The following is a 17,485-nucleotide window of genomic DNA, read 5'->3' as shown; positions in this document are numbered from 1 at the left end:
AGAGAGACACAGAGAGAGAGAGACACAGAGAGAGAGAGAGAGACAGAGAGACACAGAGAGAGAGAGACACAGAGAGAGAGAGAGAGACAGAGAGACACAGAGAGAGAGAGACAGAGAGAGAGAGAGAGAGAGAGAGAGAGAGAGAGAGACACAAACGCAGACCAACGCCAAATTCATGATAAGTTGAATGGATTAGAAAAAGCTATAAAGGACAATCAACATTCACTGGACTCCCCAATTACTGACCAGGAGCTCTATAAGAAACTAAACTATTACTGACCAGGAGCTCTATAAGAAACTAAACTATTACTGACCAGGAGCTCTATAAGAAACTAAACTATTACTGACCAGGAGCTCTATAAGAAACTAAACTATTACTGACCAGGAGCTCTATAAGAAACTAAACTATTACTGACCAGGAGCTCTATAAGAAACTAAACTATTACTGACCAGGAGCTCTATAAGAAACTAAACAATTACTGACCAGGAGCTCTATAAGAAACTAAACAATTACTGACCAGGAGCTCTATAAGAAACTAAACTATTACTGACCAGGAGCTCTATAAGAAACTAAACTATTACTGACCAGGAGCTCTATAAGAAACTAAACTATTACTGACCAGGAGCTCTATAAGAAACTAAACTATTACTGACCAGGAGCTCTATAAGAAACTAAACTATTACTGACCAGGAGCTCTATAAGAAACTAAACTATTACTGACCAGGAGCTCTATAAGAAACTAAACTATTACTGACCAGGAGCTCTATAAGAAACTAAACTATTACTGACCAGGAGCTCTATAAGAAACTAAACAATTACTGACCAGGAGCTCTATAAGAAACTAAACAATTACTGACCAGGAGCTCTATAAGAAGCTTCAGGCTCTCAAATCTAAAAAAGCCTGCCGACCTGATGTCATCCTAAATGAGATGCTCAAATTCACTAGTGCAAAATTTCAATTGGCCATATTAAAACTGTTTAATTTGATCCTGAGTGTAGGTTATTTCCCTGACATCTGGAATCAAGGACTCATAACCCCAATCCTTAAAAACGGAGACAAATTTGACCCTAACAATTACAGAGGCATTTGTCTGAACAGTAACCTGGGGAAGGTTTTCTGTAGTATTATAAAAGGTAAGAGTTCTAAGCACAATGTCCTGAGTAAAAGCCAAATTGGATTCATACCAAAACATCACCTGACTGATCATATTTTACACCCTACACACCCTGATAGATGCGTGTTCACCAAAATAAACATGTCCACCAAAATAATACCAAAATATACACTTGCTTTATCGATTTCCAAAAAGCATTTGATTCTATTTGGCATACAGGACTGTTCTCCAAAGTTATTGAAAGTGGTGTAGGGGGTAAAACATATGACATAATTAAATCAATGTTTACTGGCAATACGTGCAGCAGAACCAGGGGCGGGGCCTTCGCCAGGGTTGCAATCTGAGCCCTGCACTCTTCAATATTTACATCAACGAATTGGCCACTATTCTAGACAAATCCTCAGCCCCTGGTGTTAGTCTCCACAATTCAGAAGTTAAATGCCTACTCTTCGCATATGACCTATGCCTGCTGTCACCCACAGCACATGGCCTACAGCAGAGCCTGGACTTGCTAGAGCAGTACTGCCAGACCTGGGCCCTGGCAGTAAACCCCCACAGCACATGGCCTACAGCAGAGCCTGGACTTGCTAGAGCAGTACTGCCAGACCTGGGCCCTGGCAGTAAACCCCCACAGCACATGGCCTACAGCAGATCCTGGACCTGCTAGAGCAGTACTGCCAGACCTGTGCCCTGGCAGTAAACCCCCACAGCACATGGCCTACAGCAGATCCTGGACCTGATAGAGCAGTACTACCAGACCTGTGCCCTGGCAGTAAACCCCCACAGCACATGGCCTACAGCAGAGCCTGAACCTGCTAGAACAGTACTACCAGACCTGGGCCCTGGCAGTAAACCCCAAAAAGACTAATATAATGATTTTCCAGAGAAGATCCAGATCTCAAGGAATTAGACCAAAGTTCTCAATTGGTACAACATATATAGAGTACTGCACACACTACAATTACTCAGGTTTAAAAATAAGCTCAACTGGACACCATAATGAGGCAGTGAAGGAACTGAGAGAGAAAGCACGCAGGGCATTAAAAAAGAAATTCAAATTGAAATACCTATTCAAATTAGGCTAAAAATAATTGAATGTTTCATTGAACTAATTACACGTTATGGCAACGAGGTTGTGGGGTCCACTTTCAAAACAAGATTTCACCAAATGGGACAAACACCCCATTGAAACCCTGAATGCAGAGTTCTGTAAGTATCTCCTACAAGTCCGGAGGACAACTACAAACAGTGGCTAATATCCACTAATAATAAAAAATAAAAAAAAATAGCAATTAAGTTTTGGAAACATCTAAAATACCCCCTCTCATATCATTACCAAGCCCTGCAATGCCAAGAGCTGAGAAAATTAAATAGTTGTTATTTAACTAGGCAAGTCAGTTAAGAACAAATTCTTATTTTCAATGACGGCCTAGGAACAGTGCCTTGTTCAGGGGCAGAACGACAGATTTGTACCTTGTCAGCTCGGGGATTTGAACTTGCAACCTTTCGGTTACTAGTCCAACGCTCTAACCACTAGGCTACCCTGCCGCCCCAATCAATCAGAATAAACCAAATTACAACACAGTCAAAACAAAACTACATTGCTTATTGGGAAACACAAACACAAAGCAAAATGCAGTGCTATCTGGCCCTAAATCGACATTACACTGGATAACTATCTGACCATGGTTACTGATCAAAACCTTAGAAAAACCTTGACAAAGTACAGGCTCAGTGAGCACAGCCTTGAGAAGGTTTCCTGACAAAATGTCAAAAATATAAAACAATTAGAGAGTGTCATTTCCCCAAATTTAAAACCCTTATTCAAAGTTTCAAAGACCTCTCTGATGAGGATAGGCTACCCGTCCTGTTGGGGGAGGACGCAGAGAGCTCTGGGTTGGCAGCGCACTACATTGCTGCCTGCCATAAGATGAGGGACAGTGTCTGACAGACCAATCAACCTGCACATGTACTCTACTGTATGCTTATTGTTATTGTTGAATAAATGGTTATTTTGACCCTTAGTTATTGTTGTTACTGTTGACAGAGACAGAGAGAGACAGAGACAGAGACAGAGACAGAGACAGAGACAGAGACAGAGAGAGAGAGAGAGAGAGAGAGACAGAGAGACAGAGAGACAGAGAGACAGAGAGACAGAGAGACAGCAGCAGGGATAAAACCGTGGAAAGACCAGAAAGAAAGAGAGAACAGCAGGAGACAGGCTCGAATAAGAAAAGCCTGGCAGGAGAGAAGGAAAGAGAAAACCCACAACAGAGCTAGACAGGCCAACCCAACCCACACTAGCCTAGGTAGGAACAGATCCCAGCACCACAAGAGAGCTAGACAGGCCAACCCAACCCACACCAGCCTAGGTAGGAAGGGAAGGAAGAGAGTTAGATTGGTTGAAAGAGAAGAAGCAGTGTGATACAATAAGAAGACATACTGTTTCTGTTCATCCAGACGGCTGTATCGCTGATTCTGTCTTCACAGAGAGAGAAAACAAAACAGAGAAGTAAAACAACATGTCAGCTCGGGATATTCCTGGAGGAGAAACCAGTGATCAACTGTTCAGGTTAAAAAAAATATATATAATAATCACAAAAATCAGGAAGTTCAAGTTCAGATCTCTTTACAGTGACAGAGGACCTTCGACTGGGGTGAGACATACATATGAGAAACCTTTTCAAACAGCTGGACAAAAGTACAAATACTGCGGTGAGAATACACAGGTGTTTGCCTGAGTATTTTCTGGAAGGTATTAGTACCAAAAGACCAGAACTCTACTCTGTAAATGGCTGCTAGTGGTTGATGAGCAAACCAATCAAGACAGAAATGCATTAAGCCTAGACGTTAAGCCAGAATGGGATTCACCGTCTGTCTGCACGTCCTGCAGACATGCAGCTGGGTAAACAACAGGCCTATCTATGGAACACTGTGTCATTATCCACTTAGTGGAGCAGAGTTGGAGACAAACGGAGCCCCAGTCAGCACCTCAGTCATGGGACTAATGTCTAGTCTCCTCATCTACGTGTTCTCTCTCCATTACAAAAGTAGACCTTCGGCCTCTACCTCTCTCCCACGGTCCCTCTCCCTGCCTCCCTCCTTCCCTTGGTCGGTCCCTCGGTCAGTCGGTCCCGGTCCCTGTCCCTCAGTCGGTCCGTCCCTGCCTCCCCCTCCCTTGGTCGGGTCCCTGTCCCTCCCTCCCCCTCGGTCCGTCCCTGTCCCTCGGTTGGGTCCCTGTCCCTCCCTCCCTCCCCCGGTCCGTCCCTGTCCCTCGGCCGGGTCCCTGTCCCTCCCTCCCTCCCTCCCTCGGTCCGTCCCTCCCTCCCTCCCTTGAACCGTCCCTGTCCCTCCCCCTCCTGCACCCTCCCCCCTCTCTCCTCCCATCTCTCTCCTCCCATCTCTCTCCTTCCATAGCTAGCCCTGAGTCATGACTGTAGTCCTATGGGGTTAGATGCTATCAAATATCCAGCTGTGCAAATAGTGAAAAACATCAGCTGTATAAACAAACATGACCTCTGAAGGAAGGCTCAGCTGTTCTGCAGAGTATTTAAAGTGATAGAGAGTAACCATGTCATGTTTGCAGTTTCTAGGAGTTCGGTGAGTTGACTGAAGCCTAAAGCAAAGTGTATTGTCCCTTTTTACCCACTGTCCTCTCTGGCAGATGACTCAACTACTTCCTTTGACTCCCGAGCACACTGGCTCTTTCTTGATTTGTCTTTCCCCAATTCCTCACGTTCTCTCTCCTCACCTCCTTGGACCTTCTCCTGCACTGTGTTTTAAGAAGGAGACCAGGAAGTGGGATGCCAGGACAACTAATTGGGAATGAGACATTGTCCTTGGGAGTCAAAGGCAGTAGTTGACTTGTTCATCAAATCAAGATTTGGATACTGCATTACTGACCTGACCTCATTACTGACTACTAACCTGGCTTAATTACTGACTAATGACCTCATTACGGACTACTGACCTCATTACTGACCTCATTACGGACTACTAACCTCATTACTGACCTCATTACTGACTACTGACCTCATTACTAACCTCATCACTGACTACTAACCTCATTACTGACTACTGACCTCATTACTGACTACTGACCTCATTACTGACAACTGGCCTCATTACTGACCTCATTACTGACTACTGGCCTCATTACTGACCTCATTACTGACTACTGACCTGGCCTCATTACTGACTACTGACCTCATTATTGATCTCATTACTGACTACTGACCTCCTTACTGACTACTGGCCTAATTACTGACCTCATTACTGACTACTGACCTCATTACTAACCTCATTAGTGACTACTGACCTCATTACTAACCTTATTACTGACTACTGACCTGGCCTCATTACTGACTACTGGCCTCATTACTGACCTCATTACTGACCTCATTACTGACTACTAACCTCATTACTGACTACTGACCTCATTACTGACCTCATTACTGACTACTGACCTCATTACTGACCTCATTACTGACTACTGACCTCATTACTGACCTCATTACTGACCTCATTACTAACTACTGGCCTCATTACTGACTACTGGCCTCATTACTGACAACTGGCCTCATTACTGACCTCATTACTGACTACTAGCCTCATTACTGACCTTATTACTGACCTTATTACTGACTACTGGCCTAATTACTGACTACTGACCTGGCTTCATTACTGACTACTGACCTGGCTTCATTACTGACTACTGACCTGGCTTCATGACTGACTACTGACCTCATGACTGACTACTGGCCTCATTACTGACTACTGGCCTCATTACTGACTACTGGCCTCATTACTGACTACTGGCCTCATTACTGACTACTGGCCTCATTACTGACTTGGGCATTTTGAAACACTCTACTGAAAACAGTAGTACTGTACAGACTGCATGATTTTGATTGGCTTTGCCTGGGGGAACAAACAGTAAGAAAAGTGATGATTATTTCTAGTTCCTCCATTTGCCCAACATCTGTCTCTCTGTCTGTCTGAGGACAGTAAACTCTGCTGTGCGTAAACTCTGACCCAGTAGAAGCAGTCCATCTCGTGGCCTGGCTAGTCTAGGTTCTAATCTAGCTTCTCTGTCTTTCTCTCCACTGGCATCCTCTCTGTCTTTCTCCCTGCTGGCATCCTCTCTCTGTCTTTCTCCCCACTGGCATCCTCTCTCTGTCTTTCTCCCCGCTAACATCCTCTCTCTGTCTTTCTCCCCGCTGGCATCCTCTCTCTGTCTTTCTCCCCGCTAACATCCTCTCTCTGTCTTTCTCGCCGCTAACATCCTCTCTCTGTCTTTCTCCCCGCTAACATCCTCTCTCTGTCTTTCTCCCCGCTGGCATCCTCTCTCTGTCTTTCTCCCCGCTAACATCCTCTCTCTGTCTTTCTCCCCGCTGGCATCCTCTCTCTGTCTTTTTCCCCGCTGGCATCCCCTCTCTGTCTTTCTCCCCGCTGGCATCCCCTCTCTGTCTTTCTCCCCGCTGGCATCCTCTCTCTGTCTTTCTCCCCGCTGGCATCCTCTCTCTGTCTTTCTCCCCGCTGGCATCCTCTCTCTGTCTTTCTCCCCGCTGGCATCCTCTCTCTGTCTTTCTCCCCGCTGGCATCCTCTCTCTGTCTTTCTCCCCGCTGGCATCCTCTCTCTGTCTTTCTCCCCGCTGGCATCCTCTCTCTGTCTTTCTCCCCGCTGGCATCCTCTCTCTGTCTTTCTCCCCGCTGGCATCCTCTCTCTGTCTTTCTCCCCGCTGGCATCCTCTCTCTGTCTTTCTCCCCGCTGGCATCCTCTCTCTGTCTTTCTCCCCGCTGGCATCCTCTCTCTGTCTTTCTCCCCGCTGGCATCCTCTCTCTGTCTTTCTCCCCGCTGGCATCCTCTCTCTGTCTTTCTCCCCACTGGCATCCTCTCTCTGTCTTTCTCCCCACTGGCATCCTCTCTCTGTCTTTCTCCCCGCTGGCATCCTCTCTCTGTCTTTCTCTCCACTAACATCCTCTCTCTGTCTTTCTCTCCACTAACATCCTCTCTCTGTCTTTCTCTCCACTAACATCCTCTCTCTGTCTTTCTCTCCACTAACATCCTCTCTCTATCTGTTCAATAAATCTGAAAATCCCATAAAAACATATATATTTTTTTAAAAACAAGTAGTCTGTCTGGACATGTATTCTCTGGTAGAACACAAAGCACTAGCGTTACATCAGGCTGCAAAGCTAACGAGAGTTACAACAGCGAGGTCTTCTACTATTCACATTCTAAAGACTGCGGTGTAGTGATATACCTGTCTGCGTCAGTCACCAACGCCAAGCGGCCGTAGTCCCACGCTACCTTTCTCAAGATGGAGAACACAAACAGGAGTACCTAGGAATGCCAGACAGACACACACACACACACACACACACACACACACACACACACACACACACACACACACACACACACACACACACACACACGACAAAATCAAAAATCGGTCACATAAACATATTTAGCAGATGTTATTGCGAGGTGTAGCGAAAATTCTTCTGTTCCTAGATCCAGCGTTGCAGTAATATCTAACAGTACACAACAACACACACAGATCTGAAAGTAGAAGACCGTGGCGCTAGAAGCAGAGCTCCCCATGTCTGTAGGCGCCATCTTACTACGGTCTTCCATAGACAGAGGGAGAGGTCCCAATGTACACACACACGCAGAGAGGGTAGCTAGCTATTACACAATACATTATTAAAGCAAGGTGTTATTCCAACTGCTTTCCTGTATTTACATATACAGAATCAGAATCAGAACCAGGTAGACACACTACCTAGTGGTTACATCTGTCCCGTGGGGCCCGGAGTTTTCCTTGAACCAGGAACAACACTGGACCTGAGGTATAGGTTCCAGCCAACTAGAGGTTTTTTTTCCAGACCAGATGGTCAATAAAAAAATAAAACCTCTTGGCCCTACTAAATATTCATCTGAATTTGGTGTATAAATAATAAAAAGACAACGATGGACAATAAAGCTGTATCGATACAAAACCAGGAAGAAGTGACTCACCAGGAAGCACATGAAGTCGAGCGCGAGGACGGTGGGCACCCCTCCGAAGGGCAGGCCCTGGAGCACGGTGGATCGGATACGGGCGGTGTAGCAGTAGTCCCTGGAGGTCTTACCCCCACCGGAGGTGTTGCTCTGCTGGGTGGGGCAGTTACCAAGGACCCCTCCGGGACACAGAGCCCCCTGGACCACGGCCCCCCACCCCACCACACCCACCACCACCGTCAGCAGGACAGACATGCTGAGGCTTCAGCTAGGATTCAGCTCCACACTCACTGCGGCATCTTAAAACACCTGGAGGAGAACGAGAATTCAGTTAGAAATCAGCTCCACACTCACTGTGGCATCTTAAAAATGGGGCAGCAGGTAGCCTAGTGGTTAGAGCAGGTAGCCTAGTGGTTAGAGCAGGTAGCCTAGTGGTTAGAGCAGGAAGCCTAGTGGTTAGAGACAGGTAGTCTAGTGGTTAGAGACAGGTAGCCTAGTGGTTAGAGACAGGTAGCCTAGTGGTTAGAGCAGGTAGCCTAGTGGTTAGAGCAGGTAGCCTAGTGGTTAGAGCAGGTAGCCTAGTGGTTAGAGCAGGTAGCCTAGTGGTTAGAGACAGGTAGCCTAGTGGTTAGAGCAGGAAGCCTAGTGGTTAGAGCAGGTAGCCTAGTGGTTAGAGCAGGAAGCCTAGTGGTTAGAGCAGAAAGCCTAGTGGTTAGAGCAGGTAGCCTAGTGGTTAGAGCAGGAAGCCTAGTGGTTAGAGCAGGAAGCCTAGTGGTTAGAGACAGGTAGTCTAGTGGTTAGAGACAGGTAGCCTAGTGGTTAGAGCAGGTAGCTTAGTGGTTAGAGCAGGAAGCCTAGTGGTTAGAGACAGGTAGTCTAGTGGTTAGAGACAGGTAGCCTAGTGGTTAGAGCAGGAAGCCTAGTGGTTAGAGACAGGTAGTCTAGTGGTTAGAGCAGGAAGCCTGGTGGTTAGAGCAGGAAGCCTGGTGGTTAGAGCAGGAAGCCTAGTGGTTAGAGCAGGTAGCCTAGTGGTTAGAGCAGGTAGCCTAGTGGTTAGAGCAGGAAGCCTAGTGGTTAGAGACAGGTAGTCTAGTGGTTAGAGACAGGTAGCCTAGTGGTTAGAGACAGGTAGCCTAGTGGTTAGAGCAGGTAGCCTAGTGGTTAGAGCAGGTAGCCTAGTGGTTAGAGCAGGAAGCCTAGTGGTTAGAGCAGGAAGCCTAGTGGTTAGAGCAGGAAGCCTAGTGGTTAGAGACAGGTAGCCTAGTGGTTAGAGGATAGGGCCAGTAACCGAAATGTTGCTGGATCGAATCCCCGAGCTGAAAAAGGCTTTAAAAAAACATCTGCCCCTGAACAAGGCAGTTAACCCACTGTTCCCCTGAACAAGGCAGTTAACCCACTGTTCCCCTGAACAAGGCAATTAACCCACTGTTCCCCTGAACAAGGCAGTTAGCCCACTGTTCCCCTGAACAAGGCAGTTAACCCACTGTTCCCCTGAACAAGGCAGTTAACCCACTGTTCCCCTGAACAAGGCAGTTAGCCCACTGTTCCCCTGAACAAGGCAGTTAGCCCACTGTTCCCCTGAACAAGGCAGTTAACCCACTGTTCCCCTGAGCAAGGCAGTTAACCCACTGTTCCCCTGAACAAGGCAGTTAACCCACAGTTCCCCTGAACAAGGCAGTTAACCCACTGTTCCCCTGAACAAGGCAGTTAACCCACTGTTCCCCTGAACAAGGCAGTTAACCCACTGTTCCCCTGAACAAGGCAGTTAACCCACTGTTCCCCTGAACAAGGCAGTTAACCCACTGTTCCCCTGAACAAGGCAGTTAGCCCACTGTTCCCCTGAACAAGGCAGTTAACCCACTGTTCCCCTGAACAAGGCAGTTAACCCACTGTTCCCCTGAACAAGGCAGTTAACCCACTGTTCCCCTGAACAAGGCAGTTTAACCCACAGTTCCCCTGAACAAGGCAGTTAACCCACTGTTCCCCTGAACAAGGCAGTTAACCCACTGTTCCCCTGAACAAGGCAGTTTAACCCACTGTTCCCCTGAACAAGGCAGTTAACCCACTGTTCCCCTGAACAAGGCAGTTAACCCACTGTTCCCCTGAACAAGGCAGTTAACCCACTGTTCCCCTGAACAAGGCAGTTAACCCACTGTTCCCCTGAACAAGGCAGTTAACCCACTGTTCCCCTGAACAAGGCAGTTAACCCACTGTTCCCCTGAACAAGGCAGTTAACCCACTGTTCCCCTGAACAAGGCAGTTAACCCACTGTTCCCCTGAACAAGGCAGTTAACCCACTGTTCCCCTGAACAAGGCAGTTAACCCACTGTTCCCCTGAACAAGGCAGTTAACCCACTGTTCCCCGGTAGGCCGTCATTGAAAATAAGAATTTGTTCTTAACTGACTTTCCTCTTTAAATAAAAGGTCAAATTTAAACATTTAATAAAACTCCTGGAGGAGAGAGGATTCAATGCACTGCAGCCTCCGTCGTTTGGGGAATTTGATGCTCCCTGACTGTCTGGCTTTCATTGTTGGGTGATTTTTTTTATCTGGACACAAGAAACTGCATGAATGTAGATACTAGAGGTCGACCGATTAATCGGTAGCGGCATTTTTTTGGTCCTCCAGTAAAACGGTATCGGCGTTGAAAAATCATAAATCGGTCGACCTCTAATAGATACATAAATCATTCCTACAGTTTCTATTTGGTTTTCGTCATTTTCCAGTATAGTATATTGGGTTTGTAAGAAGTCGTCCACCGGATGTATCCCAAATAGCACTATATGGCCCATAGGGTTCTGGTTAAGAAGTAGTCCACTATGTAGGGAACAGGGTGTTACTTGGGATGCATTCTATCGCTTTCTTTTCACTGGTTGAGAAGAGTAGGTTGTCTCCTCTCTGGGTTGACTGTGGTCTGTGTGAACCCTGTACCCTCTATTGGCCCATTGTTCTCCATTAGCCTCCCCCTCCCTCCCTCCCTCCCTCCCTCCCTCCCTCTACGTCAGGGTGATGATGTCACAGCGTTCCAGGAGGAGGATAATTGGGTTAGTGTTTGGACAAATGAGCAGCGTTTGGTAATCCAGTGTGCGTGACCATTTTGGTGCTGTCAAAAAATGTGATTTCCACACTAGGAGGTTGAAATAAAACACTGAAAAGTATGACAATACCCTTTTTGTGTAAAACCTGTTTGGAAGAAAAAAAAAAAAAATAATCCTGGAATTTCAGCCTGTTCAGATGAGATGGAATTTTTGGGTCCAGATCATGACATCACAATCTGATCTGATTATTCTGTCCAATGAAGAGTCATCTTTTATTTGCATATGTATCCTCCTACCTTTAAGGGGTAAGCGGGGTAGGCTCTAGAGCAGGGATTATCAACTACATTCAGCCCTGGGATGATTTTATTATTGAGTGGATGGTCAAGGGGCCGGTACATCATTTAAAATCATTTGCAGGCAGCAAATTGACCATAAGAAGCCCAAACAGATATAATATTTGACTGGGGAGAAGAAAAAAAAAATAGTCAAATCTTGCTTACACAATTGTATACGATCCCGTCTCTCTATTATGTGTGGTAATACTTGAGAACAGATTCCCAAAATTAAAATAACTTGGATCTGCTGAAACAGATTGTATAGGGTCCTACTATCCCCTATGAAACAGATTCTATAGGGTCCTACTATCACCTATGAAACAGATTCTATAGGGTCCTACTATCACCTATGAAACAGATTGTATAGGGTCCCACTATCCCCTATGAAACAGATTGTATAGGGTCCTACTATCCCCTATAAACAGATTCTATAGGGTCCTACTATCCCCTATGAAACAGATTCTATAGGGTCCTACTATCCCCTATAAACAGATTGTAGAGGGCCCTACTATCCCCTATGAAACAGATTCTATAGGGTCCTACTATCCCCTATAAACAGATTGTATAGGGTCCTACTATCCCCTATAAACAGATTGTATAGGATCCTACTATCCCCTATAAACAGATTGTATAGGGTCCTACTATCCCTTATTTCTCTAGCCTCTAAACAGACAGCTTCATTGACCAGGTTCGTGTTCAGCAGGGAAACAGAAATTAGCCCAGGTAGTGCCTGCCTGTTTCGGTGTGTTCTCTTCCAATTTGATACCTAACGAACGATAGTCGACCCAATCAGGTCTGGGCTACGACGTCTTCCTACAACTGACGACACACTCGCCACGCATAACAACTTCAGACTGAAGTAGAGAATATCACGATGGCAAAGTGCCTTAATAAATCAAATGACCCAGAACAAGAAAATCAACCTGATCAGATCTACTGAGTCATATTATTATCAGTCTCCGCATTTTATTGGACCAGGACCCACAGTAGTGCACTAGGCCTATATAGGGAATAGGGTGCCTACATAGGGAATAGGGTGCCTACATAGGGAATAGGGTGCCTACATAGGGAATAGGGTGCCTACATAGGGAATAGGGTGCCTACACAGGGAATAGGGTGCCTACATAGGGAATAGGGTGCCTACATAGGGAATAGGGTGCCTACATAGGGAATAGGGTGCCTACATAGGGAATAGGGTGCCTACATAGGGACTAGGGTGCCATTTGGGACACATAGAAGATGTTCCCAGCTGTCGTCAACATATTTCCACAAATCTAATATGCATAATCTGTGAAGGAGACGGAGGGACTTTTTTGAAAGTCACACAAACAACCCCTCTGTCAGCACTTCAACTGTTAAACTGGCTGACTGAAACTCTAGGCCACACCACACACAGTGTACAGACATCATAGTTCAAGGCACGTATTAGTCTGAGGCAAACAAGAAGAAAATCCTGAAGAAGAAGAAACAAGAAGAAAATCCACCTCCTACAGTATCCTCCAGGCCTATCCACCTCCTACAGTATCCTCCAGGCCTATCCACCTCCTACAGTATCCTCCGGGCCTATCCACCTCCTACAGTATCCTCCAGGCCTATCCACCTCCTCCAGGCCTATCCACCTCCTACAGTATCCTCCAGGCCTATCCACCTCCTCCAGGCCTATCCACCTCCTACAGTATCCTCCAGGCCTATCCACCTCCTACAGTATCCTCCAGGCCTATCCACCTCCTCCAGGCCTATCCACCTCCTACAGTATCCTCCAGGCCTATCCACCTCCTACAGTATCCTCCGGGCCTATCCACCTCCTACAGTATCCTCCAGGCCTATCCACCTCCTCCAGTATCCTCCAGGCCTATCCACCTCCTACAGTATCCTCCAGGCCTATCCACCTCCTACAGTATCCTCCAGGCCTATCCACCTCCTCCAGGCCTATCCACCTCCTACAGTATCCTCCAGGCCTATCCACCTCCTCCAGGCCTATCCACCTCCTACAGTATCCTCCAGGCCTATCCACCTCCTACAGTATCCTCCAGGCCTATCCACCTCCTACAGTATCCTCCAGGCCTACCCACCTCCTACAGTATCCTCCAGGCCTATCCACCTCCTCCAGTATCCTCCAGGCCTACCCACCTCCTACAGTATCCTCCAGGCCTATCCACCTCCTCCAGTATCCTCCAGGCCTACCCACCTCCTACAGTATCCTCCAGGCCTACCCACCTCCTCCAGTATCCTCCAGGCCTATCCACCTCCTACAGTATCCTCCAGGCCTATCCACCTCCTACAGTATCCTCCAGGCCTATCCACCTCCTACAGTATCCTCCAGGCCTATCCACCTCCTACAGTATCCTCCAGGCCTATCCACCTCCTACAGTATCCTCCAGGCCTATCCACCTCCTACAGTATCCTCCAGGCCTATCCACCTCCTACAGTATCCTCCAGGCCTATCCACCTCCTACAGTATCCTCCAGGCCTACCCACCTCCTACAGTATCCTCCAGGCCTATCCACCTCCTCCAGTATCCTCCAGGCATCCACCTCCTCCAGGCCTATCCACCTCCTCCAGGCCTATTCACCTCCTACAGTATCCTCCAGGCCTATCCACCTCCTACAGTATCCTCCAGGCCTACCCACCTCCTACAGTATCCTCCAGGCCTATCCACCTCCTCCAGGCCTATCCACCTCCTCCAGGCCTATCCACCTCCTACAGTATCCTCCAGGCCTATCCACCTCCTACAGTATCCTCCGGGCCTATCCACCTCCTACAGTATCCTCCAGGCCTATCCACCTCCTCCAGGCCTATCCACCTCCTACAGTATCCTCCAGGCCTATCCACCTCCTACAGTATCCTCCGGGCCTATCCACCTCCTACAGTATCCTCCAGGCCTATCCACCTCCTACAGTATCCTCCAGGCCTATCCACCTCCTACAGTATCCTCCAGGCCTATCCACCTCCTACAGTATCCTTCAGGCCTACCCACTTCCTACAGTATCCTTCAGGCCTATCCACCTCCTACAGTATCCTCCAGGCCTATCCACCTCCTACAGTATCCTCCAGGCCTATCCACCTCCTACAGTATCCTCCAGGCCTATCCACCTCCTACAGTATCCTCCAGGCCTATCCTTCTCCTACAGTATCCTCCAGGCCTATCCACCACCTCCAGGCCTATCCACCACCTCCAGGCCTATCCACCACCTCCAGGCCTATCCACCACCTCCAGGCCTATCCACCTCCTCCAGGCCTATCCACCTCCTCCAGGCCTATCCACCTCCTCCAGGCCTATCCGCCTATCCACCTCCTCCAGGCCTATCCACCTCCTCCAGGCCTATCCACCTCCTCCAGGCCTATCCACCTCCTCCAGGCCTATCCACCTCCTACAGTATCCTCCAGGCCTATCCACCTCCTCCAGGCCTATCCACCTCCTCCAGGCCTATCCACCTATCCACCTCCTCCAGGCCTATCCACCTCCTCCAGGCCTATCCACCTCCTCCAGGCCTATCCACCTCCTCCAGGCCTATTCACCTCCTACAGTATCCTCCAGGCCTATCCACCTCCTACAGTATCCTCCAGGCCTACCCACCTCCTACAGTATCCTCCAGGCCTATCCACCTCCTCCAGGCCTATCCACCTCCTCCAGGCCTATCCACCTCCTACAGTATCCTCCAGGCCTATCCACCTCCTACAGTATCCTCCGGGCCTATCCACCTCCTACAGTATCCTCCAGGCCTATCCACCTCCTCCAGGCCTATCCACCTCCTACAGTATCCTCCAGGCCTATCCACCTCCTACAGTATCCTCCAGGCCTATCCACCTCCTACAGTATCCTCCGGGCCTATCCACCTCCTACAATATCCTCCAGGCCTATCCACCTCCTACAGTATCCTCCAGGCCTATCCACCTCCTACAGTATCCTCCAGGCCTATCCACCTCCTACAGTATCCTCCAGGCCTACCCACTTCCTACAGTATCCTTCAGGCCTATCCACCTCCTACAGTATCCTCCAGGCCTATCCACCTCCTACAGTATCCTCCAGGCCTATCCACCTCCTACAGTATCCTCCAGGCCTATCCACCTCCTACAGTATCCTCCAGGCCTATCCTTCTCCTACAGTATCCTCCAGGCCTATCCACCACCTCCAGGCCTATCCACCACCTCCAGGCCTATCCACCTCCTCCAGGCCTATCCACCACCTCCAGGCCTATCCACCACCTCCAGGCCTATCCACCTCCTCCAGGCCTATCCACCTCCTCCAGGCCTATCCACCTCCTCCAGGCCTATCCACCTCCTCCAGGCCTATCCACCTCCTCCAGGCCTATCCACCTCCTCCAGGCCTATCCGCCTATCCACCTCCTCCAGGCCTATCCACCTCCTCCAGGCCTATCCACCTCCTCCAGGCCTATCCACCTCCTCCAGGCCTATCCACCTCCTACAGTATCCTCCAGGCCTATCCACCTCCTCCAGGCCTATCCACCTCCTCCAGGCCTATCCACCTATCCACCTCCTCCAGGCCTATCCACCTCCTCCAGGCCTATCCACCTCCTCCAGGCCTATCCACCTCCTCCAGGCCTATCCACCTCCTCCAGTATCGGGTGCACAACCTCTACTGGGCCTAGTCTATACACTGACGGACTATATGACAGTATCGGCTGGAGGCCTTCAACCTCTAGGCCTGGTGTTGTTTTCTTCCGTTTAAGAAACATTTTTCAACAGAACCGGCGGAATGACCCCCACCGCACATAGAGTTAACTTTCATAGCAGCAACATACAACCGTCATCATCACTTTGCTCGTTGTATAATTGTCTCTCTCTTCCTCTCACCTTTTCCCTTCGCTTGTGGACTTGTGCACAACACAACATCTGTGACCTGGCCGAAAAACCTCTCCAAACCAAACCTTCATGCCATAAACGCTACACAGCCTACATCGTTGTCACCATATTAACTAAGGTCCTAGTCAAGCTACTAGAACTAATGAGTTAGTAAACCCGCTACAATCACGTAGTACAGTGTACAGCATGCAGTTTATCAGTTATTCCGGCGGGGCCCCGGTGGCAATACATTAACAAAAGTGAAAGCTTACCATAACTGATGAGTTCCAGTGTTGATAAGAATGGTCTTAGCCAGCTAGCTAACATACATAGCATTCCTCTCTGTTTGAGTCAGGTTGTTGAGCTAAACTAGCTAGCTAACATACATAGCATTCCTCTCTGTTTGAGTCAGGTTGTTGAGCTAAACCTGGAATTAAAATATTTTTTTTTTTGGGGGGGGGGGATTTGTATAATTTGATTTACACAACATGCCTACCACTTTGAAGATTAGAAAAACATTTTTTTTTATGTGAAACAAACAAGAAATAAGACAAAAGAAACAGGACTTGAGCGTGCATAACTATTCACCCCCACATAGTCAATACTTTGTTGAGTCACCGTTTGCAGCCATTATTACAGCTGCAAGTCTCTTGGGGTATGTCTCTATAAGCTTGGCACATATAGCCACTTGGATTTTTGCCCATTCTTCAAGGCAAAACTGCTCCAGCTCCTTCAAGTTGGATGGGTTCTGCTGGTGTACAGCAATCTTTAAGTCATACCACAGATTCTCAATTGGATTGAGGTCTGGGCTTTGACTAGGCCATTCCAAGACATTTAAATGTTTCCCCTTAAACCACTCAAGTGTTGCTTTAGCAGTATGCTTAGGGTCATTGTCCTGCTGGAAGGTGAACCTCCATTCCAGTCTCAAATCTCTGGAAGACTGAAACAGGTTTCCTTCAAGAATGTCCCTGTATTTAGCGCCATCCATCATTCCTTCAATTCTGACCCAGAGCATGATGCTGCCACCACCACGCTTCACTGTGGGGATTGTGTTTTCGGGGTGATGAGAGGTGTTGGGTCCCTGAGTTTTGGTGTGCGGCCCTCTCTTGGCAGGTTTGTTGTGGTGCCATATTCATCAAATGTTTTAATCGTGGATTTAATGATGCTCCGTGGATGTTCAAAGA

At 48.0% G+C, this 17,485-nt stretch overlaps 1 protein-coding gene across 6 annotated transcripts in view; it reads right to left on the bottom strand.

Annotated features, from left to right (window-relative positions):
- LOC139367882 (CSC1-like protein 2) overlaps window positions 1-17,485 on the bottom strand; it is a 96,410-nt gene that overhangs the window by 64,484 nt on the left and 14,441 nt on the right. For 3 of the 6 annotated variants that reach the window (XM_071106235.1, XM_071106234.1, XM_071106236.1), the window contains exons 2-4: window positions 8,144-8,434; window positions 7,383-7,462; window positions 3,560-3,598 (exon numbers count right to left, since the gene is read on the bottom strand). In XM_071106235.1, the coding sequence (XP_070962336.1) occupies window positions 3,560-3,598; window positions 7,383-7,462; window positions 8,144-8,380 (356 nt within the window). In that variant the 5' untranslated portion in view covers window positions 8,381-8,434. Of the gene's footprint in view, window positions 1-3,559; window positions 3,599-7,382; window positions 7,463-8,143; window positions 8,435-17,485 lie in introns of those variants that run through there. The other 3 variants (XM_071106238.1, XM_071106237.1, XM_071106239.1) reach the window with 2 other exon arrangements.

This window comes from Oncorhynchus clarkii, chromosome 16, assembly GCF_045791955.1.
Source record: "Oncorhynchus clarkii lewisi isolate Uvic-CL-2024 chromosome 16, UVic_Ocla_1.0, whole genome shotgun sequence".
Classification (NCBI taxonomy): domain Eukaryota; kingdom Metazoa; phylum Chordata; class Actinopteri; order Salmoniformes; family Salmonidae; genus Oncorhynchus; species Oncorhynchus clarkii.
This window is presented reverse-complemented; position numbering and strand designations above follow the sequence as displayed.